The sequence below is a fragment of the Heterocephalus glaber genome, unplaced genomic scaffold (genome assembly GCF_053883595.1).
Source record: "Heterocephalus glaber isolate CG9 unplaced genomic scaffold, H.glaber_assembly_v1.0 deba00001600, whole genome shotgun sequence".
Taxonomy (NCBI): Eukaryota; Metazoa; Chordata; class Mammalia; order Rodentia; family Bathyergidae; genus Heterocephalus; species Heterocephalus glaber.
The window spans coordinates 40859619-40886867 of record NW_028258372.1 but is presented as its reverse complement, the minus strand read 5'-3'; the positions used below and the strand labels follow the sequence as shown (position 1 = coordinate 40886867).

Here is a 27249-nt window from a genome sequence, read left to right as displayed (position 1 = left end):
TTCTTCACTAATGACTTCGGGAAGGGGCTTCGAGGAGGGTGTTAATTGCAAGTGAGAAAATGGGGGAGGGGGAGAGGGAAGTGGCAGTCAAGACGGAAGGACGGGGTGATCTACAATCCAACGAGGCAGGGGCAGCCACGGGGCTGCAATCAGTGAAGTTCGTGTGTGTTTTAAAGGCCAGATGGCTCCTGGCAGACACGTCAGGATGGCCACCGCCATGGGGATCTGGGTGCACCGGTGGAGTGGACCCCCAGAGCTCTCTGTATGGCTCTAAGGAAATGGAAAAGATGGATGGAGAAAATGAATGGAGAAAAGCGAGGATTTTTCCAACCAGAAACTCCAAGGAAAAATGGAGGCGGCACCCCCTGTCCAGGGGTATGACCATAAAGAAGACAAAAATAAAAACAGGAGTGGGGCCTACTCGTGGGTTCAGTGCGTCTTAGGCTCAGCTGGTCAAGTGGAGGTGGGGGAGGCAGAGCTGCCAGGAGCTGGGGGCCCTCGGAGGCGCCTGGAGTTGGACAAAGCGTCTGTTCTGGGTTAACTGGTACTGGCAGCACGAGGAGGGTGGTGTGGGCTCCGTCTCTGTAACTGGTGCTTCCTATTGGAGCTGGGTGGATTAACTGCTGCCTGGCTGGGCCAGGGCAGCTCCTGCCCCAGGAGCGCTCAGCTTCTCTCCCCTCAGTCACTGTGCAGTGCATCTCATGGACTCTGCTTCTCTTTCACCCTTTGTGCCGGGAAGAAATGATGACACTTATGCTGGGGTATTTGGGCTGCTGGCACAAAACATGGCACAACACTAGATGCTTGCGGGATGAATGAATTAAAGGGGAAAAACAGAACAAAAAGGACAACAGTTTACCCCACACATTAATCTCTCTTTTGGTACTGGTCTTCATCTGCCCCACCAGCACACACATACACAACAGTGACCACGGAGGGGTTAATCCATTATGTGGTTAATCGGTTACCATCTATATATACAGAGCTCACAACATCCAGACCCCAGTGACAACAGAGCACCTCCCCCGCCCTTCATCACAGTCACCAAACAGTCAAGATGATGCGAGGTCAAGGGGACGATGATGAGGAGGACAGTCCAGGGCAGGAGGCTCTCGTGTCAGGCTGGTGAGCTGGGAACCCCGTGATGACAGGGAAGCGTCCCAGCTCATTCCATGCGGGGCCTAATCTGCAGCAGCCAGTCTGTGAGCCCGTGGACACTCAATTCACACCACAACATGCAGCGCCACATGCACAGATGAAGAGCGAAGCAGTGAGGACAGGGGGAGGACAATCAGCACGGAGACCCGTTGTGGTGCTGTGCCACATGGTAGCTGTGACCAGAGAGATGCTGTAGCGATGCTGCATTTGGAGGATGTGGGCTGGGAAACCCAGAGTTATCTTAAGGAAAGAGAAGTGACTGGGAAAGGAGCCAAGTTCAAAGAAAAGAAAAGAACAGCCTAAAAGTCAGAGGGTCCACTTGGGAGCGTTTACTAAGGGCCAAGCCACTGAGCTGACAGCTCCATCTGTATCGCCATGACATTTACCACAACAAACTTGGGGGATCACCCCATGTTTAGCAGAGAAAACTGAGGCTTTGTGAGGTCAACAGAGATGTTCAGCATCACAAGCTCATTATGTTTTAGACTCTAGACTATTTGGTACCAAAACCTGTGTTTTGTACCTGCTTTAAATTGCCTAAAGATGAAGGCCCTCTCGTCCCTGCTCTGACAGTCAATTCTGGGACTTTTTTTTTTTAATCCAAAGCAAAGAAAATCAAAATGCAAGGACAAAAGAGATGGAGAAGAGCGACATTTTTGTCTTAGTGAGCTCTTGGTGAAACTGCCATGATGCTTGACTCTTCTCCCGTTCTCAGCTAAGATTCCATCTGTCCTCTGCGACTCTGAGATAAACTCAGACCCACGCTGGCAAAAAAAGCAGCTGCAGAGGATCTGAAGAGGCTCAGGGGCAGATCAACTGGATTCTTTTTTTTTTTTTCAGTACTGGAGATTGAACCCAAGGCCTTTACCCTGAGCCGTGTCCCCAGCCCTTCTGTACCATCCATCATCATCATCATCATCAAAGTCCATCAGGCTGGGTCTGAACTTGTGGTCCTCCTTCCTTAGCCTCCCAAGTAGTGAGTTTATTGGTGTGTGCCATCATGCTTGGCTCGACCGGGTTTTTAAGGGCATGGAAAGTCTGCAAGAGTCAGGTGACATAGGACACCATTAAGCAATGAGACTGGTGTAAAGGGTGGTCTATGGAGAAATGTGGTCAGACGCAGCAGTGGGAATTTACGTGAAAATTTAGGCAGGATGACCCAGCTGGTGGCTTTGGGAGCCACTGTTCTCAAGAGCGTGCGCCTAATTTCCTCCCCCAGAAAAGCAGGCAGAGGAACTGCCGAGACACAGGTAGTCACTGTATGAAACTCTAAATAGTGGAAGATGCGTGTCTCTTCCTGTGTGAGAGGTTGGCCTCTTTCACCATGAAGGCAGAGATCCCCGGAGAGCCTGTCCACGCTGATGATGTGCTGTCACTCTTCCTGATCTACAAGGTTCCTGACTTAACATCTGATCAACCTCAGAATCCAGATGCTACAGCTCACGTCTGTGTGGACACAGGCAGAGCCACCTAGGTGGACCCACCTGACCGTTCTCCCAAGTGGTGGCTCAGAGTGGGTCCACACAGTCCACCAGAGAACATCAAGAGAGGACACCAATCATGTTGGCTTTAAAGGTCCAGTGCAGAGTAGCTCTGAGCGCCTCCTGCTGGAGGGAAAGTTAAGAATACTGAGAACTTTAGCTGCTACCTTCTGCCAAGTACTGACTGTCGGCAGCACAAGAGAGCTTGATGAATCAGATGCAGGAGCTTTGCCAAAGCCAGATTTTAGGGACAGCTTAGCTCTTATATCCAGACTGCTATGCTGCCTCTGATTCTCAGAATAAAGAACCAGAGACCCGTGGGGCTGGATTCCTGGCATCCCATCCATCTCTGGCTGTAGGACTGGCTGATCAGAGGGGCCCAGAAGATGAGGAAAACTCTAAGAACACCTCATACCTCTCACTGCCAGGAAATTTCTTCCGTGAGTCTAGCTCAAATTCCTCGTGCAGTATCTGGAGCATTTTTCTTACCCTTTCTCAGCATAGCTGAGGATCTGGACAGCTTTTGCTTCTCTGGTCTATCCCCAATTTCTCCCTGCATAGGACTTTCCCCCATAAGTGTGCCTACCTTTCTCCCTTTGGCCTTTCTCCCTTTGGCTTCTCTTCAAGTTCTCTCTGTTTCTCTTAATTTCAGAAACAGATCGACTATCCATGAAACAGTCAACACTAAATCCTTCCCTCTAAAGCTGATAATGTATCACATTGATCAAGCGTCGACAATGTGTCTGATACTTTACTAGGAACCATAAGCACTTTATCCTGTTTAAACTCCACTGCCATCCTAGGAGGCTGGCAATATTTCCATCTGGCAGAGGAAGAAACTAAAGCTTAAAGCATTAAATGGCTTGTCCAGTGTCACTCAATGGCATGCCCTGGAGCTGGGACTCAGTTGGCAGCAGTCTGCCTCCAGGTGCACATCCTGAGCCACCTGCTGTCCTGCCTGGGGGAACCCATGGCCTCCCCTGCCACTCAGCCATCAGGGTAAATCTGTCCATGTTCAGAGGACACCAGACCATGTTAGAATAAAATAGAAGTACGGGGCAGCCCAACGGGTACCCAAAGAAACATGTCAGGTTTCAGAGCCGAGAGAGATGTCTGCCATAGACAGAGCCTCTCTGCCTCGCTTCCTGTGCTTGGGAAGGAATTGTTACTTCTTCCCTTTTTTACTTTCTGATTCTTTCTAGAACCATCAGCCTCACTGTACTTTGTTCCATGTATGCCTCATTTTGACTTTATAGCCTTTCCAGCAGCTTCACTCTTTGGCCAGCCCTGTTTTACCTTGGGTTGAGGACCAGGGCTCGGTTTCTGTGGAAGTTTTGTTGGTTTTGCAGTCCTGGGCGGTTCTCATAACACGTACTCATTTGCTTGTCATGTCAACAACTGGTTACAAACTGGTGTAAGGGGCTGGAATCGCTCAATATAATTCAGCTGATAAGAAAACTATGTGCACATTTCCTTGCATGGTTTATCTTATATACAGCAAGGAGCTTGGGCCACATGGTCTCAGAGGGACCTTATGGCTCTGACATATTCTGGCTTTTGGAGTACTTCCTATAATAGATTATTTGAAATCCAATTTAGAGAAAGGCACATGCCACACCAGTGCTCTGGGGCTCTTGACACAATAGTGGTTGGCCCCATTATCTTGAAGACAAACAATGCCCAGACTCCAACAAGGGTCCCCTGCTTTCTGGTCAGTAAATCTCCTCGGCAGGATCTCAGTGTGGTTCTAGCCGCTTGGGGCCAAGCTGGAGTCTTTGCCTCTTTGCCTGGCTTGCGCTGCCTCATTCCATCCCCCATCTAGACACTAGCACTGTTTACATTAGCACATCGCAGTCTGGACACTTCCCAATTATTTGAGTCTGCAACGGCCCCCTTGAGGACCTGCATTTCCAAGACATAACTGATGGGGCCCAGCTGCCTCACCAGAGCCAGCAAATGACCATTCCTTTGGTCGCTTGAAGAAAACAAGAGAATCTCCATCTGTGGTGAGGGGGAACTCAGGTGTGGACACAGCCAATGAATCAGACTAACGGCTGGTTGTGGGGTGAGTTAGAAACATATCCCATTGTAACTGTTCCATGACTCGCAAGTGTAGACTGGTGGCACCGGATCTGTATACACTACCAGGGTAGAGAAGAGGCCCAGGAGAGGGAGAAGAAGAGATAGTCCAATGTCACTTCTACTCACCCGAAAAGAGAACTCTGATCTGGACTCTTACTCCCATTTTCCAGGTGGGTTTTAAGGAGATCCAGGGCCTAGCTGTGAAGCTGTACTCTCAGGAGCTGAGACTATGCTACAAAGCAGGTAATTCTTATCCAGGCCCCGAGGAGTGAACTAAACTAAAAGCCGAGCGTGGTCTTTAGACACCGGCAGGAGCCAGCCTGTGGGCACCGCCCATGCTCAGAGCCTGTCTATCTGCCCACCGCTCATACCTACGTGTACGCCGAAGCCCTCCTCGGTGGAAATGACCTGCTGCAAGCTCAGCACCCTGAGGTCGCACATTCGGGAGACCACATCACCCCGTGAACACCTCAAACGCCCACACGAGCCACCTCCCTCTTGGTGGGCGGTGTCCGGGGCGTCACCTGTCAGCCCTGCCACCCAGCAGGAGCTAACCACACGGTATCAGTTAAGTTAGGCAAACTGGGTTAGCACAGGCGAGGTTATTCCCAAGGTGACTGTGGCCACTCACCACTGTACATGTCAGGGTGGTTTCTTAAGGACGAGTCGTTATAGGGGTGGTCTGCAATAAACAAAAGAGGGTGAGCAAACAGAAGGCCACGGAGAGTCATGGAGGCTTACACAGGGAGAGAAGAAACAGAAACGCAAAGCCACAAAACAACCGAGGAGAGGGCCAGTGGTGTTTGGCAAAGGAAGGCTGCGGCACGCTTGGCATGGGGAAGGTGCTCGGTGCAGAACAAGCAACACAAAGCAGCCCACAAAGGAACCAAAAGGTTAAGTCCTGCAAAAGAAAAAGGGCAAGAATAAAATAAGTCTCTTTGGAACGGAAGAAATTAGGCTTGCACTTTGCCTGGTCCTACTGGGTTCTGAACAAATGAGACAAAGGACCAGTGGCATCCTGCAGTGCCTTAGGACCAACTTCTCATCAGAGTCCTCAGTTCCCAGGACTCCGGGCCAGGCCAGAGCTGGGGCAGCTGAAGAAAAAGGGGTGTTAGTGAGCTCTGGGGCCAAGAGCCAAGTCCTGTGGGAGCAGAAACTAAGCTGCAGGGGGAGGGAGGGAGGGAATGGGAGAAGAGAGTCACTGACAGAGGGAGGGGATGGAGGGACCCTTGCAGTGCCCAGCCATATCTGTCCCCCGAAAATGCGAGTGGGTGGGCACCTTGGTGGTCTCTGACCTATCTGTGGGGAGTGCTGCAGTGAGGCAGGGGGGGAGGTGAGGGTCTGGCGCTAGAATCAGAAGCGGAGCTGGGGACAAGAGAGTGAGGGGATTGGCAGTGAGGGCCACACCTCGCTCCAGGCAGGGCCTGACGACTACGTTGGAGATCAGAGCTCTGCAGACTGCCTTGGCATGACGACATGATGACATTCCTTACGTGTGCTGGCTTTGCTTCCAATACGAGGATCATTAGATCCCTTGGGTCTTTATTCCTCAGTGAAAAGACATTTTGGAACAGGACACGCAAACATAGCCGATGTCCTTAAGTAGCTTTTGACTCACCACTCCACCCCTGCCCCTTCCAGGGTTTCACTTCTGACAGTACCGACACGGGGTGGGGGTGGACAGCCAACTGGAAGTCAAGCAGACAGCCCTGAGCAGCCTAGGACACAAACTGCCAGGTGGTGGGGGCTGGGAGCACAGGTGCTGTGCCAAAACATTTGCATATTTGAAGACAGATCAAATCCTGTTACGACTCATTATGAGTGTATGTAAGTTCTTTTCTGGGACTGGCATTGCACTGCATCTCCAATCTGCTTGACAGCCGGAAGGAGGACTTTCATTATTCAGAACTACCTCTTCAAATCAGGTGTGCTATGCGAGACCTGCCCACTGAGGCAATGGGCTTGGGTCCATCTGCAGCTAAAGGCAGGGACTGCTGCTCAGTGGGAGGAAGGGGCAGGTGGCATGGGATAGAGGGGGCATTCCCTGCCTCTCCAGCGCCCCCCACAGGTGAAAGGGTCCTTCTTTCATGCTGTCAGGCCACGAGGTGCAGGGAGCCTCCTGCTCACAGCTGACCTCTGGAGCTCCCTTAAGAGTCAGGGAGACTTCCCGCCTCCTCTAGGAAGGTCACTCAGTAAGCAGAAGGGAGCACAGAGCACACTCAGCTCATGGAGGGACCTGGGCCCCGAAGGAGGGACAGGGTCATCTCTGTAGGTCTCACTCCACTGGTTATCTTAGTGCATCCCCAACAGGTTAAAAAAGGATTTTATTTATTTATGTAGTGCTGGGGATCAAACTCATGCTAGGCAAGCACTCTGGCACAGAGCTGCATCCCTAGCCATAAAAAAATTATTTTAGATCGCCCAATATTTGCCATTTTATATCTTCTCCTCTGTCCTTTAACACAGTTAATAAAAAGTTGTGATGAGATTTATTTCTTCTAGAAGGGCAAACTGTAGGCAGGCTGTTTCGCTTCCCATCCCCAGGCCTGGTTCTGAAGGTAGAAGAAAAAGCCTGTGTCCTTTCCAGACAGGGAAGTTGAAAGAGCCCAACTGTGCTATTTTAAGCAACTGTGTCCAATTCTGGGCTGGCTCTGCTGCTCAGAACTTGCTTCCAGCCAAAGCCATCCTGGGAGAACTCCAGGAAGCTGGCGGGGTTTGGTTCCAGTCACCTAGAGGGTTTCCTCTCCTTTGGAGTTTTCAGTGGAATAGGGGGCCCAGAAATGAGGCAGAAATGAACATCCTTTACATCCCCTGCATGAGAAGGGGAAATTTCTACAAAGTTCAATTTCTAAATGTTGCTTAAACTTCTGTGTGTTTAATTTTACAGAGGAAGAGCATTCTGCACCTCCATCTCCAAGCCAGGAGGGCAGACGGTTGCTGTACTTGGCCAGGAGCAGCAGGCTGATTTCCAGCCCCGGCCTGGGCATGAAGGGACCATGTAGTAATGTGGAGCTGTATGGGGTCAGCTAGGGGAGCCCTCCTGCTCCTTCCACTGGCTCCTCCTCACTGCTGGGTCTGCCTGGGCTACTGAGGCCACTCAGGTCCTGGGTAGACCACACTGTGACCCCAGCTCAGCCAGCTGGCAGGCAGACCCCGGGGACAGCAAGAAGATGCTGCAGACAAACCCAGCTCTCTTCTCCCGGGGCCCCTGGGCCTGCATCAGAAATAAGAAACGCAGGGTCAGGGGCAAGCAGAGCAGAGCGGGGTCGCCCTACGGGAACACGTGGGGCTCGCTGCTGGGGTCTGGGCATCCCAAGGAAGGTCATACCACGGCAGCCAACACACTGGGAACAGTGTTCCCCTGGAACACCACAGAGCCAGGAGCCAGTGACCGGGGAGGGAAGTGCAGTTCAAAGAAAGAGAAGAATAGAGAGAGGGAAAAGAAAACAAAAAAGAGGAAGAAGAGAGAGGAAAGAAATGGAAAAGAAAAATTGAGATCAAGAGAAAAAGGAGGGAAAACTTCATGAGAAGTGGAACCTAAAAACAAGCTGCTTCCTTATGGATTCCCTCCCTGTCACCAGGAAAGGGATGCGGCTCCGATGGCCTGCAGTGCGCCTGTCCTGTCAGCAGCAGGAAGTGATGAGGGAAGAGGAAAAGGAAGGGCTTGAGGCCCTGCCCTTGGCCTGACCTCCCCAGCATCCTCGCCACCCGCAGCGCCGACAGGGCCACAGCAGCAGTCAGACAGACTGAGGGCTCCTATTCTACAGCAGTCGTGCTATCCACCCACGGTGAGAGCCAACAGGGACAACTTTCAATGGCGTGAGCAAGCTGAGGATTTGTTTTTTCCAGTGTTGAGGATCAAACCCCGGGTGCTCTATCACTGAGCTATCCCGACAGCCCTGTAACAATTTTTTTAAAATTTTGAGACAAAGCCCCCTAAGTTGCCAAACCGGACTCAAACTTGCCTTCCCCTGCCTCTGCCTCCCCCACGGCTGAGATTACAGGGGTGCACAAGTGCAGCAAGCTGAGGGCTTCGAAGCCAAGGCTCCAGGCTGGCTTGTCCTTGCGTTGCTCACTAAACTTCCCTCACGGCTCCTCACCAACACTGTACTTGGGCAGGATACGTAACTTGCTTTGCATCAGAGAAAATCAGGGGATAAAAACTGAAACAAATCAAGTCAAACGAACATGCAGCTTCTAAACAGCGATTCCACATGGATCAGCAAATACCTATTACAGAATCAAATCCAATTTATTTTATTTATTACGCTCTGGCTTTCTTCTAGAAATAAGGATAACCAAACATTAACTAGAAATAAAAGAAGTAAGCTGAATGTGGGAGGAGGACAACTGATGACCACATAAAGCCATGGCTGCAGGGCTCGGGGGCTCCTTCTGCGGCCACAGCCCGGGCAGGGGCCAGCACTTACTGGTGAGGACCTTGAGGGTGAAGGGGTTCTTCTGCTGGATGGTGTGGGTGAAGTGGAAACGCGCGTTGCAGCTGTAGTCGGTCTGCATGTCCTGCAGCATCACGTTGGAGAAGTACAGGTCTCCGTTGTGGCCCTGGGAGACGCGCTTGTCCTGGGTGATGGGCTCCATGGCTGGAAGGAAGCACAGGAGGGTTGGGCAATTGGCAGGAAGAGTCATCGCCAGTGTCCGACAACAACAGCCCAGAGCCAGGCACAGGGCACTGGGAGACGACACTGCGTGTTCAAATCCCCCCAAGCCTAAACCAGAGATCGTTTCCATTGTACAGACTGAATCCGGGGGTGGAGCAGCCGGTTGGGAGCAGGAGCTTAGATCCAGCCTGGCCTGTGCACCATACCCATGCAGAGTGACCTGGTGCCGCAGCCCCCTGTTCCTGCCACAGAAGATCTGACTGTCCCCAAGGCCAGACAGCGGGAGTGCAAGCCTTTGGATGCTCCTCAGATTGGGGTGCATTCTCACGCTAGCAGAAGGAGCACTGTGAAGGCAGGGACCGAGGGCTCTCCACAAGCTGCTGAATTAAATGAGGTCTATCTTGGCCTTGTTGCACTTCACCAAAATTTAGCCACCATCCATTACAAGACACACCTTTCTTTTTCCCCTAAGAAGAAAAGTAGCTCTTGGTTACAACTGTGAGATTTACACCGATCCCTAAAGCACACCACCAATTTTCAGAGGTCTTCCAGTTTTAGAGTTGTTAAAATACAAAAACGTGTGCTTTTTAGAGTTGATGACATCATAGGGGTGGCTGGGGCTGCAAACTATATTATTGATGTTTTTTTCCAGCATTGATGTAATGCAAAAGACCAGGTTTTCAGGCTGTTAGGTCTGTTCACATATAGTTAAGGCTGACTACACATAGCTGTCTCCTTCCTGTCTCCACAATTCTCTAAATCACCATGGCTTAAAGCACAAGATCAGCAATGCCAACTTTTCCACAATGGGCTCCTCAAGGCACCCTTCAGAGGTGTGTTGTAGGCCCACTATGCCCCAGGAACTATGCCAGGTACTGATGAATGATGAGCAAGAAAGACAGTTCCTGCCCTCAGCACACTGCCAGTCTAGTGGAAAGGACAGCAAATAAACAAGTCATTGCGACACGGTGTGGAGAGGGGAGTACACCGGGGAGGAAGTGACAGGCTGCAGGGAAGGGACCAGGCCACTTGGGGGTCTGGGCTGAATCCTGAAGGCGGCGTGTCTTATACCAGGCAGAAAAGACAGGAGCACCAGGGGCTCTCGAGGGCCAGAGTGCTGCTGAAGGCTAAGAGCAGAGGCCACATGGAGCGGAGGGACGCAGGGCAGGGTGGGAAAATGGTGAGGGGGCAGAGGCACCGGCCGGGAAAGGGTCCAGACAGACTGTTCCCGAGGCGGGAGAGTTGAGGGAGGAGCCAATGAAGGGCTTTAAGCATCTGACTGGGGAGGCCTGTTGCGGTCACGGGTTGGAACCCTGGACAGGCTGGCGGTGGCTGGAGTGGGAAGGGAAAGAAGCAGAGGGCCGTGAGACCTGCTCCAGAGGTGGCACGGACACAGCGTGGTGACAAACTCCGATGTGAAGATGGAGAGGAGAGTCGAAACTGGGAACTAACAGGTCAGCCCACAGCCTGCCTGTGGCTGGGCAGCTTATCCCACAAACGAGTGTGACAAGGCGGAGAAGGACAATGAGGAGCACAGAGCCACACTCACCCCGAGAGACAGCTCGAAATGCTGCCTCCTCGGCATGGCAGCCTCTCTCGGAAGTGAGCTGATGACAGAAAGATGAATGATGGGCAGGCAGGGCGGTGGATATGTACACTCATGGATGGATGGGTGGACGGATGGATGATGGATAGGGAGGGATGGCAGGAGGGATGGATGACGGATAGGGAGGGATGGAAGGAGGGGAGGGAAGTCAGCAGTATGCACAGAGTGACACCGGGCTCCAGTTACCACACCACCCCCATCTTCATTGAAAATGTGGGAAACTCAGGTTGAGAGGTTAAATCAGCCCCAGTGCAAACCGTTCCGGGTGCCTCTGAACACGGCCCCCAGACCCTGCCCTGGATGCCCCGCCTCCTCCTCACCCCTCTACCAGACTTCATTCCGTGGTGCACCCTCTGTACTAGAAGAATGGGTGGAGCAAGCCCAGGCTGACCAAGGAGCAAAAGAGGATGCTGGGGTCAACCACCTTCAACCGGCCTCCCAACAGATGCGGCTTCTCCTCCTTACTGTTTTTTTTCTTTTGTGATTCTTGACCTTCACCTTCACAAACAGCACTAAGAACTTTTGGTGTGTCTGGCCTAGCTCTCCTCACTTCAGCTGGGTTAGCTCACTGATCTTTACAGTAATATCATTAGATAAGTCGGCCGTCGGTCGTGCTTTTCCCAGAGGAGGAAACAGACCCAGAGAGGTTAAGCGACCTGCTGAAGAGCACACAGCAAAACCACCCTCTCTGCAGAGCTGTGTTCTCGGCCACATGGCCAGCTCTGAGTTCAGCCTCCCATCTCACACTCCCCAGGACTAGACTCTCGACAAAACACCAGGCTCCCGAGACTTACAGCTGCTCATCCAGAAGATAACCGGGGACGGGAGGCCAGGAGGGGGATTGCACTGCAGCGTCAAGGGGGCACCTTCCTGAACCACAACAGGGTCCAGGTTTTCTTTGGGCCACAGGGGAGATTCTGGGGAGGAAGAGACAAGGAGGGTAAAGTGAGGTGAGGGCTGGAGCCGTGGCAGCCCTTGTGAGGGAGGAGGACCGAGGCCTTTGTTGGAGTGGATGTTGGTCTCCAAGGCCTTTCCTGTTCCCTCCTCTGGGGCCCAGGGTGGCTGTGACTTGGGGGCCACCTCTGGTCTGCAAGTTCCCTTTCTGGGAATCTTTCTGAGTGGGGGCAGGGGTGGCCTCCTGCAATGACCATCCACACCCTGCCCCTGCCCCGTCATACTCACTGGACACCTGCAGGCGGATCCTGTTGGATAGGGCGGTGCCAAATTTGTTGCGGGCGAAGCACTGGTATTCGCCCTCATACTCCTCGGGCCGCCCGCCACTGCGGAAGTCGATCACCAGGGTCCCCGACCTCCTCCGCATGGACACCCGTGGGTCCTTGGCGATGTTGAAGAATCTACTGTTTCGAGTCCAGTGGAAGCTGTGGACAATGGGATGGACCAACCGTGACCATTGGCCAGGTCTGGGCTCCATCGCTCTCAGCCCGTCACCGCCCTCCATGCCCAGGGTGCCAAGGGACAGGGAAAGGGCCTGGCTGGGCCTCTGCAGAGGGATGAGACATGGCCACACTGCCGCACTGGAGGCCCAGCTTTCATTTTCTCATTTCTCATTTACTATTTTTGTAAGTACATGTTTGCAGTACGTAACGATCCCAAAGCATCGTGGGGAGTTGATGCACGTACACAACACATCTTCATTCTTTTCTCTCTCTCTTTTTTTCAGCCCTTCCTCTTCCTGAAGGGGAAGCTTTTAAAGAATGGCTTTGAAATGATGGCATCAAGAGATGGTGCGAAGCCCCAAGTAACCCCTCCGGGCCTGGGCCTGTGGCTCAGTGGTGCAGTATTTGCCTGGCAAGCATGAGGCCCTGGGTTCAAAACCCAGCACTGCAAAATAAACAAAAATTGCAAAAAGCAAAGACCAAGTGCCCTGCTTCTCTTGGGAGGGTGCAGCCAGGGCCTCACACCCTCCACTGCTCACCACAGAGGCGGTAAAAGCAGAAGACGCAGAGGCAGCAGTGGCTGCTCAGGGTCAGTCGCTGCCCCCACAGGGGAACTGAGGGAAAAGGCCAATCCCAGAGGCACCATCATCAGTGCCCAGCCCCGGCCCTCCAGGGTGAGTCCCCCGTCAGGCAGGGAGTCGCTGCTGGGTCGGGGATCACAGCTCTGCGTCACACCCTTCCGTGAAACCCGGAGGCAGAGCAGCGCTGCCACACACGCCCGCAGCCTCGGCCCGCCTGGCTCTTCTATGACACACACCCTGGCTGGCCCTGCCGGAGCCCCTGGCTGCAAGCGTGAAGGTGGGGACGGGTCCCCAGGGCTTCCCATCTGGCAGAAATAAACCTGGGCCTGCGAGCTCAGAGGCTGGGTTCACAGGCAGCTTCTGCCCCTTTCCTGGGGAATGACTGGAAAAGGCGCTTAAAATCCCTGCTCCTCCATTCGCCTCTTCTTCAGGAGGGCATCGGCCCTGCCCAAGGGAGGTGGATGGCTGAGCAGAGACAACGGGACCAAGGGCAGGCTTTGGGCTCCTCATCTGATCCTGATGAGCAGACGAGCGGAGAGAGCTCAGGCTGAAAAGCTCCAGTTATCCAGGAAGGGGAACTTCTGTAGCTGAACGGGAGTGGACAATGGCAACAGCAGGCTGAGGGCAGAACGTGAGCCCAGAGGTCAGGACACTCGGTGCCTAGTCCTGGCTTTTCATGGAGAACGCAGACAAGCCCCTAGTTTCCTTACCAGGTAAGCTTCCTGCTTCCCAAATTGTGCCTTCTACCTGGTCAGCGGCTGAATTTAGCTTCCATACCATCAGGCCTGGAGGCAGGGGCTTCGCAGGCCCTCTCCTCCACTCACCTGGGGGCTGGGTTCCCTTTCGCCTCGCACTCGATCAGGATGTTGTCTCGGGGGTCCACGATGTGGTCCTTCACTGACTGTTTGGTGATGGTCGGAGGCTGGGTCACTGCAACAGGAGGCCAGGGGGTAGTCAGGGCCTTGGGGACCTGCCGGGCCCTGGCTCGGGGGACAGCTAAAACCACAAGCTTGGGGAGCTATGGGGCGTGCAGGCAAGTGTGAGTCCCCGCTCTAGAGACCCAGCTTCTCAAATGGGCCTAGAAGAGGTGGGTGCCGTGGGGCGAGGCAGAGAATCCCCTGAAGAAGCGTCCCTGGGAGAGGCCGAAAGCCGGGCTTCTGTTATGCCCAGCAGTATATCCTCACACCCGCCACAGCGCACAACAGTCTCGGAAGAGTGTGCCAGGCGAACGCAAGAACAAAAGCAGCTGCCCTTTCAGGACTCAGGGGCCATGGTGTTCTGAGCCCCGTGCCACACTGCGGTGAGCTAAGAGCTGAGAGACGCTTCCGTCCCAGAGAGCTTCCCAGGGGCTGTCAGATCCTCCCACTGGGGTCCTGAGCCCCAGGCTTCCGTGCCAGGGTCCCATGTCAGCCACCAGAGATGGAGGAGCAGCCGGGGTGCACTTCGGCTTCCATCCATCCTCTGGCCGCCTGCCGGGCAGTGGGCGCCTCCAGCTAACTGAGCTCTTTCTTCCCTGTGAGGTGGCTGGGGCCTCACCACAAGGCCGGTAGAGAGGCCGCTGACCCCAGGCCTCTGCGGCCCCTCTGCCCTCCCTCCCGCCTTGGAGACACAAGCGCGGGGTGGCGCATGGGACTTACGCTCATTCTGAATGCTTGCTGTTAGTTCCAGTGGGTTAGCATTGCGGGGGGAGAAAAGAAGAACACTGTTACCGCACACGGCTGGCTGCCAGGTGTCCTCACGCCCACCATGCAGGAGAGGGGTGAGGTGGCCTTGGGGACAGCGCTGTGCCCAACCTTTCTCCTCCCAGCTGCAGAGCTCAGGGAAGAACCCAGCAAGGCTGGGAGCAGACTGGGCAGGAGCTTTATAGGGAAGCTGCTGCCTCCCTTGGAGCCCAACGCCACACGGGGAGCCTAGGGACAGCTGAACTCTCGTGGCCCTCCTCCTGGCAGAAATACGGCGCCCTGGGGAAATCCTGCTCTTGAAGGAGACTGAGGACATGACAGCACCTCCTACTCCTTGCTGTGTTTTACACAAAGCGGGTAGAGGCGGGTGGCTCAAACCTTCCCCAGTCGTGCCTGGAAGGTGCTCCTGCTGGAGTACAGGAGGCTCCCGTTCAGGTGTGTGTGTGTGTGTGTGTGTGTGTGTGTGTGTGTGTTGCTGGGGATCAAACCCAGGGCCTCGAACATACTAGGCAAGTGATCTATCACTGAGCTACACCCAGGCCCAAATTCTGCATTTCTGACCCGTGCCCGGGTGATGCTGAGGCCGGTGGTCCGTGGTGCAGCTTGGACAGGAAGGGTTTGGCTGTTGTGTTCTTGAGGGGACAGTCTTGGTTAAAATGCATCTGCAGCAAAGAGAATGTGAGCTGCTGAAACTGTTCAGAATGTCCTTGCTGATGATGCTCGGAGAGCAGCACTGTGTTCTCCCTGCACGCGGGAGGACACCGGCACCATGTCAGGGAGCAGGCTAAGGGGGACCCAGGGAAGTGGGCACCAGGCAGAGCCATGGGGACCTCGATGCCTTCAGCTCTCCCGCGAGAGTGAGGAGGGGAGGAAGAGGAGTGTGGGTGCTCAGAGGGGGCCTGGAGGGGAGATCAGAAAGGGTCACGGAAGCAGAGGGACAAGGGCCCGGAGAGGCGGGGTGGGCGTGGCAGGAACGAGAGCCCTCCCACGCGCACTGTCTGGCAAGAAAGTCCTGAGAGCACGGGCAAAAGGGCTCACGGTGGGCCAGGGTGGTGCGGCCCATGGACGGCGTTTCCCTTCCCCTTTCCCGTGTGCCCAGGGCTCCTGGGCCAGGAAGCAGATGGGAGGGAGGGAGGGAAATGTCCGGTTTCTGCAGCTCTCCGTGGAGCTGCCCACAGCAGCAGCAGCATCTGTCCACGATTTTCCCCCCCGGGCCCCAGGAAAGGAGACTGCGGAAAAACTGGAAGCCAGTGGGGCGGCGTGGGAGGGAGGAGGACGGAGCGGCTGTTCTCAGGACAGGCGGGCCGAATCCTTCTGAGCACCACCCCGGGCCCCGGCTTTTTCATTTCCAGGCATAGCCGGCATCTCTCGGGTCCTCACGTACAGGGGGCTCTGGCCTCACCCCGGGAAGCCTGGCACAGGACTGCTCACCTGGATGGGCTCCGAGCTTCTTTTTCACAGAGCGGAAGAGCCCTAGACAATGGGGGGGGGGGGGCGGGGATCTCGCTCCAGCGACCGGAAGTCACTCCATTAAGACCCCGTGGGAGGTGCAGAGCCCAGTGGATGCCTGCTCTACTAATGCCCAGCCACTGCTTTTTTGTATTGGAGACTGAACCTAGAGCCTTCACACTGGGCTACATCCCCAGCCCTTGTTTAATTTTTTATTTTGAGACAGGGTCCCACTAAATTGCAAGTTGGGTTCAGGCTTTCTGTCCTCCTGCCTCAGCCGCCTAGAGTGCTAGGATCGCAGTTGTGCACCACCGTGTCCAGCCTGCACACGGCCTATCTGGCCAGGAGCCTCTTGAAAATCTACTTGCCTAAAGGGACAATGGCATCTGCAGCCACCACTGTGCTCCCGAGGAATTTATTACAGGGACAGAGTCTCCCTAGAGGACAAGCTGCCCCAGGGAGAAGACAGCAGGACAGGCTGTCCAGGGATAAGAGCTGAGCTCTTACCAGGCGCCACACCTCCTGTCCGCCTCTCCTTCTACGGGACTTGCTGTCTGATGATGTCAAGTGAGGGATGAATTTGCTCTCTTTGCTCCCAGGGGCCACAAACCCTTCTGCCCTGGTCCTGCAGGGGGTGGACAGGTGCCTCCCTTCGCTGGCTCTCTTCTCTGGTTCACACTCTTCCCTTGGGGGAAAGGTGAGGGCTGTGGGTGTCAGAGCCCATCCCAAGGCTCAGTGTGGGAAGAAGGTGGGGAGGAAGTGCCTCTCCCGCTCCTTGGGCATCCTCTGCAAGTTCCTAGGACAAAAGTACCGGGAGGGACGAGGGGCAGCTTCCAGCAGACTTGGTTTTTGGCAAACCCCCTCTGGCTGATGAGATGACCCTTTGCTTGTCTCAAAGGTCACACTGTTCTCCCTGGGGCTGGAGGGGCAGGGGGGTGTGACTTCACTGCTGCCTGAATGAGGGATTGTGCAGTGGCCAGGGCGCTCTTCCAGGGTGCTGCTGGGCCAACTCCCCAGAGCACAGGCTGCATCCCTGCCCTCCAGGCATACTGTCCCCAAAGGGGAAGCAGGAGAAGGACACCAACAGAGTCACGGAGGCCTGGGCCGGGGTGTGGGGTGGTGGTGGGGTATTAGGGCACATATTCCCCCAGCCCAGAGATGGGAAGTGGGCTTGGCTAATACGGGAGCAGGGCCCGCAGCACCGGGCTCAGGAACAGCTGGCTGGGCCCTCTGCTTTGGGCTGCCATGTGTGCAGCCTCTGGAGACGCTGCAGGGGCTGGGGCTGTGCTGTACCTCAGAACTCCACCCCGGAACGCATGACAGGACTCACCTCTCCACCAGAGAGGGGTCAGTTGCGTCCTGGCTCTGCTGCCTCTCTGCCTTCTTGAGAATCTGTCAGCTAAGGGGAATACCTGCTTCCCCGTTCCTGGGAGAGCGTGTGTGGAGAGATGCCAGGTGTAGAGCTCTCTGCCTGGCCCAGGCCTGAGTGACTTCAGCAGTGTCCAATACAGACTGAGAGGAGGCGGGGTTACAAGGGAGGGTAGGGCCTGCTGACTGCCACACTGGGGGTCCAGAGATCCGGGCCCTTTTTCAACTCCATTACTATTTGTCATGTGACCCCAAGCAAGCAAGGTCCTGAGTTTCCCTGAACACAGCACAGAAGGGTGGTTTCCTTCTTGGCCCTCTGGGGACCCCAGGATGGAGACAGGTGCTGGGTAGTTTAGGGTGCTCTGCTCTCTGCCATGTGTGGTCATTCCAGGAGACTGAGTGTTTGGGTTCCTGGCTGTGTCTTTGTCTACAGTAGTACACACATCCAGATTCCTCCTAGGACTAGGGATCAATCCCAGGGCCTTCACACTAAGCTATGGCCCCTGCCTTTTAGTATATTTTTATTTTGAGACAGGGTCTTGCTCAGTAGCCCAGGCTGGGCTGGAGCTTCGCTTTCTAAGTCCACAGCACAGGAGCCCCCAGGCCCAGTTCTGGGGATCAGAGTGGCAGGTGAGTGAGTGAGAAGCGGAGAAAGAGAAATGAGCCTTCACCACTTTCTCGATAACCCAATTTCCTCTGCACCCCCTCCTCTCCAGGGACAAGGCCTTATCGCGCTCCTATTAGACTGTCCGCCTGGGGCTGTTAACAAGAACTCTCCTTGAGCCAGCGGCAGACGGTCGCCATGGGAACGGTTCCTCCCACAACTCTCCTCCCTGCCAGCCTCGTGTGTGGACCCGGAAGGGACGCACACAGACTTGGCTGCAGTACTGGGGCACAGCGGCCTTGGCCGTCTTGCTTTGGGGTCCAGTTTACAGTTATACCGCCCTCTGCCATCCCAGTGCCCACTCCCCTGGGCACTAATATTAGGGGTGACGTGGGGTGGGGGAGGGCCTGGCTTTGGAGCGCTCCGTGGGGACTTCCTGCAGGCCGTTTACTCTGCCGCCCCCTTCCCAGACATCTGCCAACGGGGAGGGCCCTCGTCAGCGCTGGTGTCATGCCAGTCCCACTTCTTCCTTGACACAGGACCGAGAAGTGTGGCTGCCGATCAGCAGGCCATCTATGAATGCGGTGACACTTTCAACTCCTCACTTCATGATTCCGGTGGTCAGACAGTGCCCCCACCAGGGAAGCATAAGGCCATGGATTTCACTTCCCAACACAACTGGGGGAAAGCTGGACACAGAAGGAATCCACGCCTGGTTCTCCCATTACGATGGGGCTTCATTTTAATATCTTATTTAATGAGGCCTTTTAAGATAATCGCCCTCTCAGCTCTCCCAGGCCACCTCTCCTCCTGATCCCTCCAGCCAAGGGACCAAGGGGCTCAGCTTTGGACACAGCATTAGATGTGCTCGCTTCGGCAGCACATACACTAAAACTGGACATAGCGTTAGAAAGGGAAATAAGAGCTGCCCCTGCACTTCACCTTGGAACTGCTTTTAGGAGGTCAAGACCACAGAGAGCCAAAGGAGGTGAGCAGAGGGATGAATGCCAAGCGGCTCCCGGAATTCCATCCCTGCCACCTGGGAAACCCAAGCATCATCTTAAAGACCCAGCCCTAGAGATCAGCCCTGCAACTTGCAGTATCAGATTTCCAAAAACGAGCCTGTGTTCATTCACTGGACAGAAAATCAGCTTTGAATCTCAGAGTCACTCACCGCCACCCTCTCCCCAATCTTCCTCAAGTGGTCTTAACTCTCCCCCACCTCCCCTTCCCTTCCACTCCTCTACCCCAAAACAGGAGAGAGGATGGGGCAAGACTCACGATCCATAGGAATCTCGATGGCCCCGCCGAGACTAAGGAGGAAGAGGAGGAGGAAGGCTGCTTGGGCCCAGGGCGGCAGCTGCTGCCTGGCCATCCTCGGCACCAGGCCACGCTCCCCGCTCCCCAGCCCTTGGGGTCTCGCTGTCTCCAGCTGCTCCACGTGGGCCTCTGGTACAGAGCTCAGCTGGGGAAGGAAACACACAGCAAGTAAGCTTTTCGTGAACTTGTGTCTGCTCTAGTACTCCTCCAGGGTCTTAGAAGCTCTGGGTCCCCTCAGTCCCCCTTGGTCACAGAGCAGGGGGATGTCCTAGAACAATGACATTTGGGACTGAATAATTCTGCTTTGGAGGATGTTTCATAGCATCCTGGTCTCTGCCTATCAGATGCCAGCAGAGTCCACCCCTGCCTCCAACCAAAAATGGCTCCAGACATCGCCACCTGTCCTGGGAGGACAAAGCCACCCCCAACTGAGAACTACTTTTGTACAAGGAAAGACAACTCTGCACAGATCAGTTAAGAAAGCAGACACTGGCTTGCAGGCCCAGCATCCAGAGGATGTCATGCACAGACTGGTAAGAAATGCGACAGCCCTTGGACTCCCTGAGCCACGGCTGAGTGTGTCTGGGACTGAGAGTGTTTGGAGCAGGGGCAGAAAGGCAAGATTCCAGTGATCTCTTCTGATCCCAGGGTAAAGGGACAAGGGACATGAGCAGACCTGAAAAACAGGCTGTTTTGTTTCGAGGAATGATTTCTTTAAATATTTTGTGCAGCTAAGGTGTGTGGCCCTGATGTTGTCCCTTCAAAGGTAATGGCAGCACTGGGACAGTGATGCGGAAGTGGGCTCTCGGGTGGCCCACAGCATGAACTGCATTTATGACAGATCAAGCACAAGCAATCATCGTGGGGCTTCGGGGAAGAGGGTCAGAAGCGCTCAAGGGCATCCTTAAGGGCCGCCTCCTCCCCTTGCTTCTCCCAAGAGTGGCCTGCAGCTGAGATGCAATCAAACACAGTGCTAAACTGCCCAGGCTCTGAATCGAGTCTGAAACCATGGTCCAGTTCACTCCTCTACAATGTAGCTGAGTCAAAGTGGAAGGCAGAGGCGGCTATGTCCAGAACTCAGCTTGCCTGGACCAACAGCTGTCTGTCAAATGCGCCATGCTTCTCCTGCTTCTGCTTCATCTTGCGGCAACTTGAAGCCCACTGCCCACTGTGCGTGCCCAGTCCCCCGTCCATCCTGACTGAGGTGGGAGAGGACACTGCAGGGGAACAGCTCCTGGACAAGGCTATCCTTCTGGAGACCTGCAGCGAGAAGTGGCTCACTGATCAGTGCCTCCCTGTGCAGGGCGCAGGGCAAGCTGAAGGACTCTGACCCACATTTCAGCAGTTCCTCCCCAGCCTCACATGTGTGTCTGGGCTCCATCACCTGCTCCCTTCCCACTGCCTCCCCCTGGTTTCAGTCATATCCATCACACAACACTTCCTGTGCAGTCTCTCAGCTTCCAGCCCTGTCCCTGATTCATTCTCCATCCACAACCAGATTGTCATTTCTGCAGTGCAAATGTCAGCGTGCCTCTCCCCTGGACTGACTAGCAGCTCACTGCTGCTGGAGAGTTAATGCCTGCGTCCTTGCCTGGCTCAGTGCCCGCACCTTGTGCCCCTCTCGGGCTCCTCCCACATGATCACCTGCTCTTCCAGCAGGGATTTAAGCACCGTGTTGGGTCTGGAGCGTGGGCTTTTGCACAGATTAGCCTCATGCAGGGCACTCCGAGTCTGTCCTCTCTTGCTAGTATCTGTCAGGTACGACTCGTGTGCTCCCACTGGGCTCCTGCACACCCTTTGCCCTCCCCATGATGGCACTTTGCACTTTGTATTCATTCCAAGTCACTTAATTGTCTCCCCCAACAAATGATGCTCTATAAGGGAAGGTGCTCTGACTCGTTTATGCTTCTGTTCCTAGAATCAATCATAGATCCAAAGACATAGCAGGCACTCAAAAATATGTGACAGATAGAAATACGGATGGATGAACAAAAGAACAATTGAATTGAATGAAAAGCCCCTTAGAGTGAGTGGTTTAAAAAACCATTCATTTTCCTAGAAAACCACTAGGTGGCACGAGAGAGCACCTGCGGGACTGGGCACCATAGTAGGAAAGCGGTCAGCTGGTCGGGGAGAGCTCCCCACACCGAAGACGCTATGTCCTGGCCAGGAAGCCACCCAGCTGGATGAGGGTTGTAAGTGCAGACAAACTCCCAGGGAGGGACCCTCTGGGTAGAGGGCATCACGGGAGTTTGGGTTCTTCCTTCTGACTATGAGATGTCCTTACGCTGTCTTCCCGTGAGTCCGCTCACGCCTCTTCGCTCACCACGCCCAAGGGCCGCACGGGAAGGCACTGCTTTCCCCCGGAGCACAGTGGACAGCTGTTTTGGCTCCACGACCACCATGGTTCGCTCAGGCCTTGCCAAGCAACAGCAAGTGACCAGGAGGGATTTTATTTTGGGAATCTTGATGGAACTAGGGAGCTGGAAGCTAGTCATTAACCAGAAATGCACTGGCAGGGGGAAAAAAAAGCCCAATTGTTTGGGACGCTTCCTAACTCACAATTGAACAGTCCCAGAGTTTTTAAAGCTGCTACTTTAAAAGGAAATATATAGTTTGGAAGTTCCTCAAAAGTCAAACATGAGATTGCCATATGACCCTGCGGTTCTACCCTAGGCCTGTGCCCTGAGAGTTCACATGCACACCTGTGAAGAGCAGTGGCATCGAAAGAGCCAGAGGCAGAAAAAGACCCAGTGTCCATCACAGACAAACGGGGAGAACCATTTTGCTGCATGTGTGGAGTAGTATGCAGCCATAAAAAGGAGGGATGCCGTTACAGGCTGCGCTGTGCATGAATCCCCAAAACTTGCTCAGAGAAAGAACTCTCAGCCAAAAGCCACATACTAAATGATTCCCTACATAAATTCCATATAAGAAACATCCAGAATGGTGAAAATATTTTGGAAATAGAGGTGCTAATTATGCACCTTTTTTTGGTTTGTTTTTGGTACTGGGGATTGAACCTAGGGCCTTCTCAATGAGCTACATCCCCATCCCTTTTTTTTTTTTTTTGGTACCAGGGATCGAACTCGGGTCCTTGCGCTTGCAAGGCAGGCAGTAGAACCACTGAGCTAAATCCCTGGCTCTCCCCATCCCTTTTTAAAAATTTATTTTGAGATCTAAGTTGCTAAGTTGCCCAGCTGCTCAGGCTGGGCTTGAACTTGTGACCCTCCTGCTTCAGCCTCCTAGAGTGCTGGGGTTATAAGCATGCGCCACACACCTGGGAGCACATGTTCTGAATGTACTAAACGTCACTGAATTCTGCACATTAAAAGGGCTTATTTTATGTGAGTTGCACTTCAATAAAAAAGAAAAGCATCACGTTGGCCTCCACTGTGTGGTGGCAGACATGAGGTGCAGAGGGCCGGGAAGACAGGCTATGTGATCCGAGCCCACGCCATCAGCGAGGCCTGTGGTGAGGGAGTTCCCACCCAGGCAAGGGAAGGAGAGGCTTGGGGTCTGGTGCAGAGCTCAGAGAACCTGCTGCGGCATGAGGGCAGAGGCCCAGCCCAAAGGCCCCCAGTCAGCACGGCCTGCACCCTGAAAACCAGGGGGAAGGGGTGAGGCCAGGCTCCTGACCCCAGCAGTGAGGTCCACAGGTCCAGCTCAACCTCAAAAGGAGGACCCTGCCCAGGGGCGCAGCCATAGCACCTCCCGGGCCCCTCCCTGGTCCTTCCAGCTGCAGAGGTTAGGGTTGGGCCAGAGAGGGGCAGCACCAGGCTCCACAGCTGGGGAGGAGGAAGAGAGGGGAGCAGCGCTCGTGAGGCTGGAGAAGGGGACCAGCACCCCAGTCTTCAGTCCTCGGGAGAGGGTTTGTGCAGCTTTTTACAGGCCAAACTAAGACCAAGCAGCAGGAGTTCCAGAGGGGAAGTACTTTCCTGAGACGCTGGAGGACTGGTCCAAAGGATACGGCCCCCAAAATACACTGCCCAATCTGCAGACACTACAGAGGTACGCGCTGGAGGGGCCTTTAATAGCTAATCAAGCAGGGAGGAGGCAGGTTGCAAGGCCAAGATACATTAGAGGGGGCCAGCACAGGGGGCAGGAGAGTAAGTTAAAGAACAAAAAGAACGAAATGCAGAGAAAAATCTTGTGTGACTGATGGCACACTATGAACCGGGGAACATGATGAACTCAATTCTTGCCTATCTGAAGTCCCGCAGTCCCCTACACACACACACATGCACACGAAAAGAAAATAATAAGGATGCCTGAACAAGAAGTGTTTTGCCATTTTAGGAGTGAGCTTGCTGTTTCATAAAGAATCCAAAGGGCAGCCATAGGAGGAGGCATCGTAGCACTCTGGGAGGCTGAGGCAAGAGGGTGGCAAGTTAGGGACTTAGTACAACTGTCTCAAAATAAAAAATAATAAAGGGCTAGGGACGTAGCTCAGTGTGAAGGCCCTGGGTTCAATCCCTAGTGCTGGGGAAAACAAAAAAAGTCCAAATGGCCTTTGGTGAGGTGTAGGACTGACAATGTTCCCACATTTTTTTTGGTACCGGGGATCGAACTGGGGACCTTGTACTTGCGAGGCAGGCGGCAGAACCACGGAGCTAAATTCCCGGCCCTTCTGGACCTTAACCTAATGTGCCGGGGCCAATTAGGTTGCAGGCCTATTTTTCTAACTCTGAATTTGCATGCCCACAGGACCTGGTCATCCTACACAGAGACGGTCCACACCCTGAAGACTGCCTAGCTCAGGGCCTGGGAATCGCACGGAGACGCAGGCACATTCCGGCCACCTGCATGACACCACCGCCAACATTGGGAGTTAAGTAGTTACAAGCATGAGCCAGCTAGGGCCACAGCCTGCTGCTCTGGCTTTCCTTTTGTCCTGGTCCAGGCTCGCTTTCTTTCCCCAGATGGGGGCCCCCCCGGTGTTGATTCCACAAGCTGTCCCTGGCATTCAGGCGCCATGCCACAGCTCCCTCCCTCAAGCTGTCACCTCGGGAGCTCCCCGCATCCCCGCAGCCCCGCTCTGGGCAGGCTGTGCTGCTGGCCACAATGCATCAGACATGACGGAGAGGACTGGCAGCTCCGGGACATGGCTCGGCTGGCAGCTCTTCGCCTCCTGCAGCCGAAGCCACCGGCACACTTCGGGGCAGCGCCGGGCCAGCACTTGCCCCTATCACAGACTGGCCCGGTGACAGTGCCAGTCTAGAGAATACACCGGCGGGGTCGTAGACAAGGGCTCTCCGGTCTCTTGGAGCCTCTGTTGCAGAGGGGAGACAGGAGGTAAATGTTGGCAAAAAGATCAGGCGGCATTAAGTGCAAGGAAGGAAACATAATCGGCCCTCACGCATATGACAGCAGCTTCATCGATGAAATCGCCCAGACACAGCAGCAGCCCGGAAGCCCTTCAGTAGTGGAAGGGTTAATCGGCTATGGCACACGCAGGTCATGGTACCCTTCAGGGCTGAAGAGAAACGAGCTGCCACGCCGTGAAAAGACAGGGAGGAAACTCAGATGCATATTCCTAAGAGGGAGGTGCCAGTCAGAAAAGGCTATAGGAGGCAGGGCTCCGATGTCTGCCATTCTGGAAAGGGCACAGCTGGGGAGACCCGAAAGGATTTGTGGCTGCCAGCAGCTGGGGGAGGGAGGGGTGAAAACTGTTCCTTCCTTGATTCTGTCATGATCCTGTGATTGCTCTAAAAAATAAAGTCTATTTTAAAAAGAAAAAGAAAAGCCACAATAGTGTGACATCACGAAGGAGAGCAAGTGGTTAAGGAAGGCCTTCAGGAGAAGGCAGCATTTGACCAAGTGACAAGGAGGCAATCTTATAAGGATGGGTCAGGAAAGCATCCCAGGCAGGGAGAACTGCCTGTGCAAAGGCCCAGGGACAGGAATCATATTGGCATGTGCAAGGAACTGAGAGAAGCCAGTGTGGCTGGAGCTGGGAGGGCACGCAGAGAAGAGCAAAACCAGTCACAGTCAGAGTGGAAGGCAGGGTGAGCTCATAGAAGGCTTTGGAGGCCAAAGGACATCCAAGAGGCAGCTGCTGCAGGAGTGCAATGATGAGATCTGTTTGTAAGGACCACTCTGGCCGTGGCTTGGAGGGCACAAGGAGAAGGACAGAGCCCACTTAGGAGGCTCTGCAGCCTGGGGGCAGGCCCTCAGCATCTCCTTGACACACCACGCCACCCAGAGCGGCCGGCACCCAGCACTCAGGGGTGAGGATCCAGTGACAGGTGCCTCAGGACCCTTCATGCTGGCTTTCACGGTGGGTCCAGAGGAGTGGGCAGTCTCCTGGCAGAGCCTCAGGTGCCCGCTGCGTGCAGGCTGGGGAGGGAGAACAGGGGGCACCTGGTCCCAGGCGCTGCTTTACACTGGGCCTTCATGTGAAGTTCTCTGTGCAGAGAGGATTGTGCTAGTAAACAAGAACCGGAAGCCCATGCACAGCAGCCTCACCTTCCAGTGGCAGCACCCCCACTCCCCGCGATGATGCATGGCTGGGATGGCAGACACGGGGTGAGGAAGGACTCATAGGGAGCCCTGCCGGGCTCTCACAGCAAGCCTGTGTCTGTGCTGACCGGGTGCCGGGCCCCACCTCTCCTGGCCCCCTTCTGCTCACCCCCAGTTGTGCAGAAGAATCGTGAGTTTCATAAGCAGCCTTTGCTCACACTCAGCCCCACCGACAGGGAGTACCGGGCAGGCGACAGGCAGGCCAAAGGCAACAACAGAGCCCAGCCTAGTGCTCAGCAGAGCCACCCTCCCCTGGTCAGGGGCCGTGGGCCTCCCCGTTTGTTGCCTCATCTTCTGACCCAAGCAGGCAAAGCTGGATGGGTTCCCAACCGCTCCCCTAAGACGCCCTGCTCCCGGCAGCCCGCCCGCCCGCCCTCGAAGGGCTGTGGTTTGCTCACCTTTAGCTTAACCTTTTTCCTCTCTTTATCAATTCTTGAGGCTCAGACCACATCCTGCTCACTGGTGTGTCCCTGGTGACAGGCAGGGAATACTTATGGGATGGAGGACTCAAGTAAAGGTCTCAATCTTGCCACCCCCAACTCTGTTCTTCAAGTCTTTCTGTAATCTCAACAATGGAAAAAAGTATTCCTGCCTTTCCAGGTTCCGACGGCTGTTCCAAGAACCAAAGGAACACAATGCAGGCCTGTGGAGTACAGGACACAGGAGCTGGCTCGCTTTCCTGCTGCTCAAGCGATCCACTAAAAGCAAGACCTTCTGCGTGCTCTGAATGTGAGATGGATCTCATCCAAGGGAGGACTGTGACCCCCACTCCCGGCAGGTGGCTGGTCTGGGGCTCACCTTTAGGCCCCCTTCTGGCCCAGACTCCCCCTGCCCTGGGAGGGCAGCCCCCGGGGAGGCTGCTGAGACCACACCTCAGAGGGATCCAGTGACAGAAGATGGCTCTGGGGTCTCCAAGGCCTCCGAGGTGGAGGAGTTTCTGAATGACAGTCCTCAACCTCTGAGGACTGACCACGGGTGGGCATGAGGAGGACAGTAGCAAGATTTCCAGGGGGGCGTGGTGGCTCATGTCTGGAACCCCAGCACTGTGGGAGACTGAGGCAGGAGGATCACAAATTCGAGCCCAGCCTAGGCAACTTAGCAGGCCCACTATCAAAATTAAAAATAAAGGGGTGGGGACGTAGCTCATCCTGGGGTTGAACCTCCAGTACCACCCCCCAAAATTTTTAGACTGGGAAACTGGGCCAGGATGATGCTGATAATGGGGAGGAGGTGCGAGTCTGGGGCTGCTGGAGCAGGGAGACCAAGAGCTTGAAACAGAACACATTCAATCTGAGACGCCCGAGAGCCACAAATACACCAGTTCTGCAAGTCCTCCTGGCTGCGCTATGCTCCTGAACTAATGCCTCGGGATCCACCTTC

General features: G+C 54.6%; 1 protein-coding gene across 25 annotated transcripts in view; it reads right to left on the bottom strand.

Moving 5' to 3' along the window:
* Nfasc (neurofascin) overlaps window positions 1-27249 on the bottom strand; it is a 163359-nt gene that overhangs the window by 49089 nt on the left and 87021 nt on the right. For 13 of the 25 annotated variants that reach the window (XR_015444256.1, XR_015444257.1, XM_013078603.3 and 10 more), the window contains 7 exons: window positions 19309-19492; window positions 14562-14579; window positions 13749-13854; window positions 12129-12325; window positions 11741-11863; window positions 9152-9322; window positions 5353-5403 (listed from right to left, as the gene is read on the bottom strand). Coding sequence is in view for 23 of the 25 variants with exons in the window: in XM_021242491.2 (XP_021098150.1) it covers window positions 5353-5403; window positions 9152-9322; window positions 11741-11863; window positions 12129-12325; window positions 13749-13854; window positions 14562-14579; window positions 19309-19492 (850 nt within the window). In the remaining 2 variants the exon portion in view is untranslated. Of the gene's footprint in view, window positions 1-421; window positions 5300-5352; window positions 5404-9151; window positions 9323-11740; window positions 11864-12128; window positions 12326-13748; window positions 13855-14561; window positions 14580-15167; window positions 15269-19308; window positions 19493-27249 lie in introns of those variants that run through there. The other 12 variants (XM_087193964.1, XM_087193975.1, XM_087193976.1 and 9 more) reach the window with 5 other exon arrangements.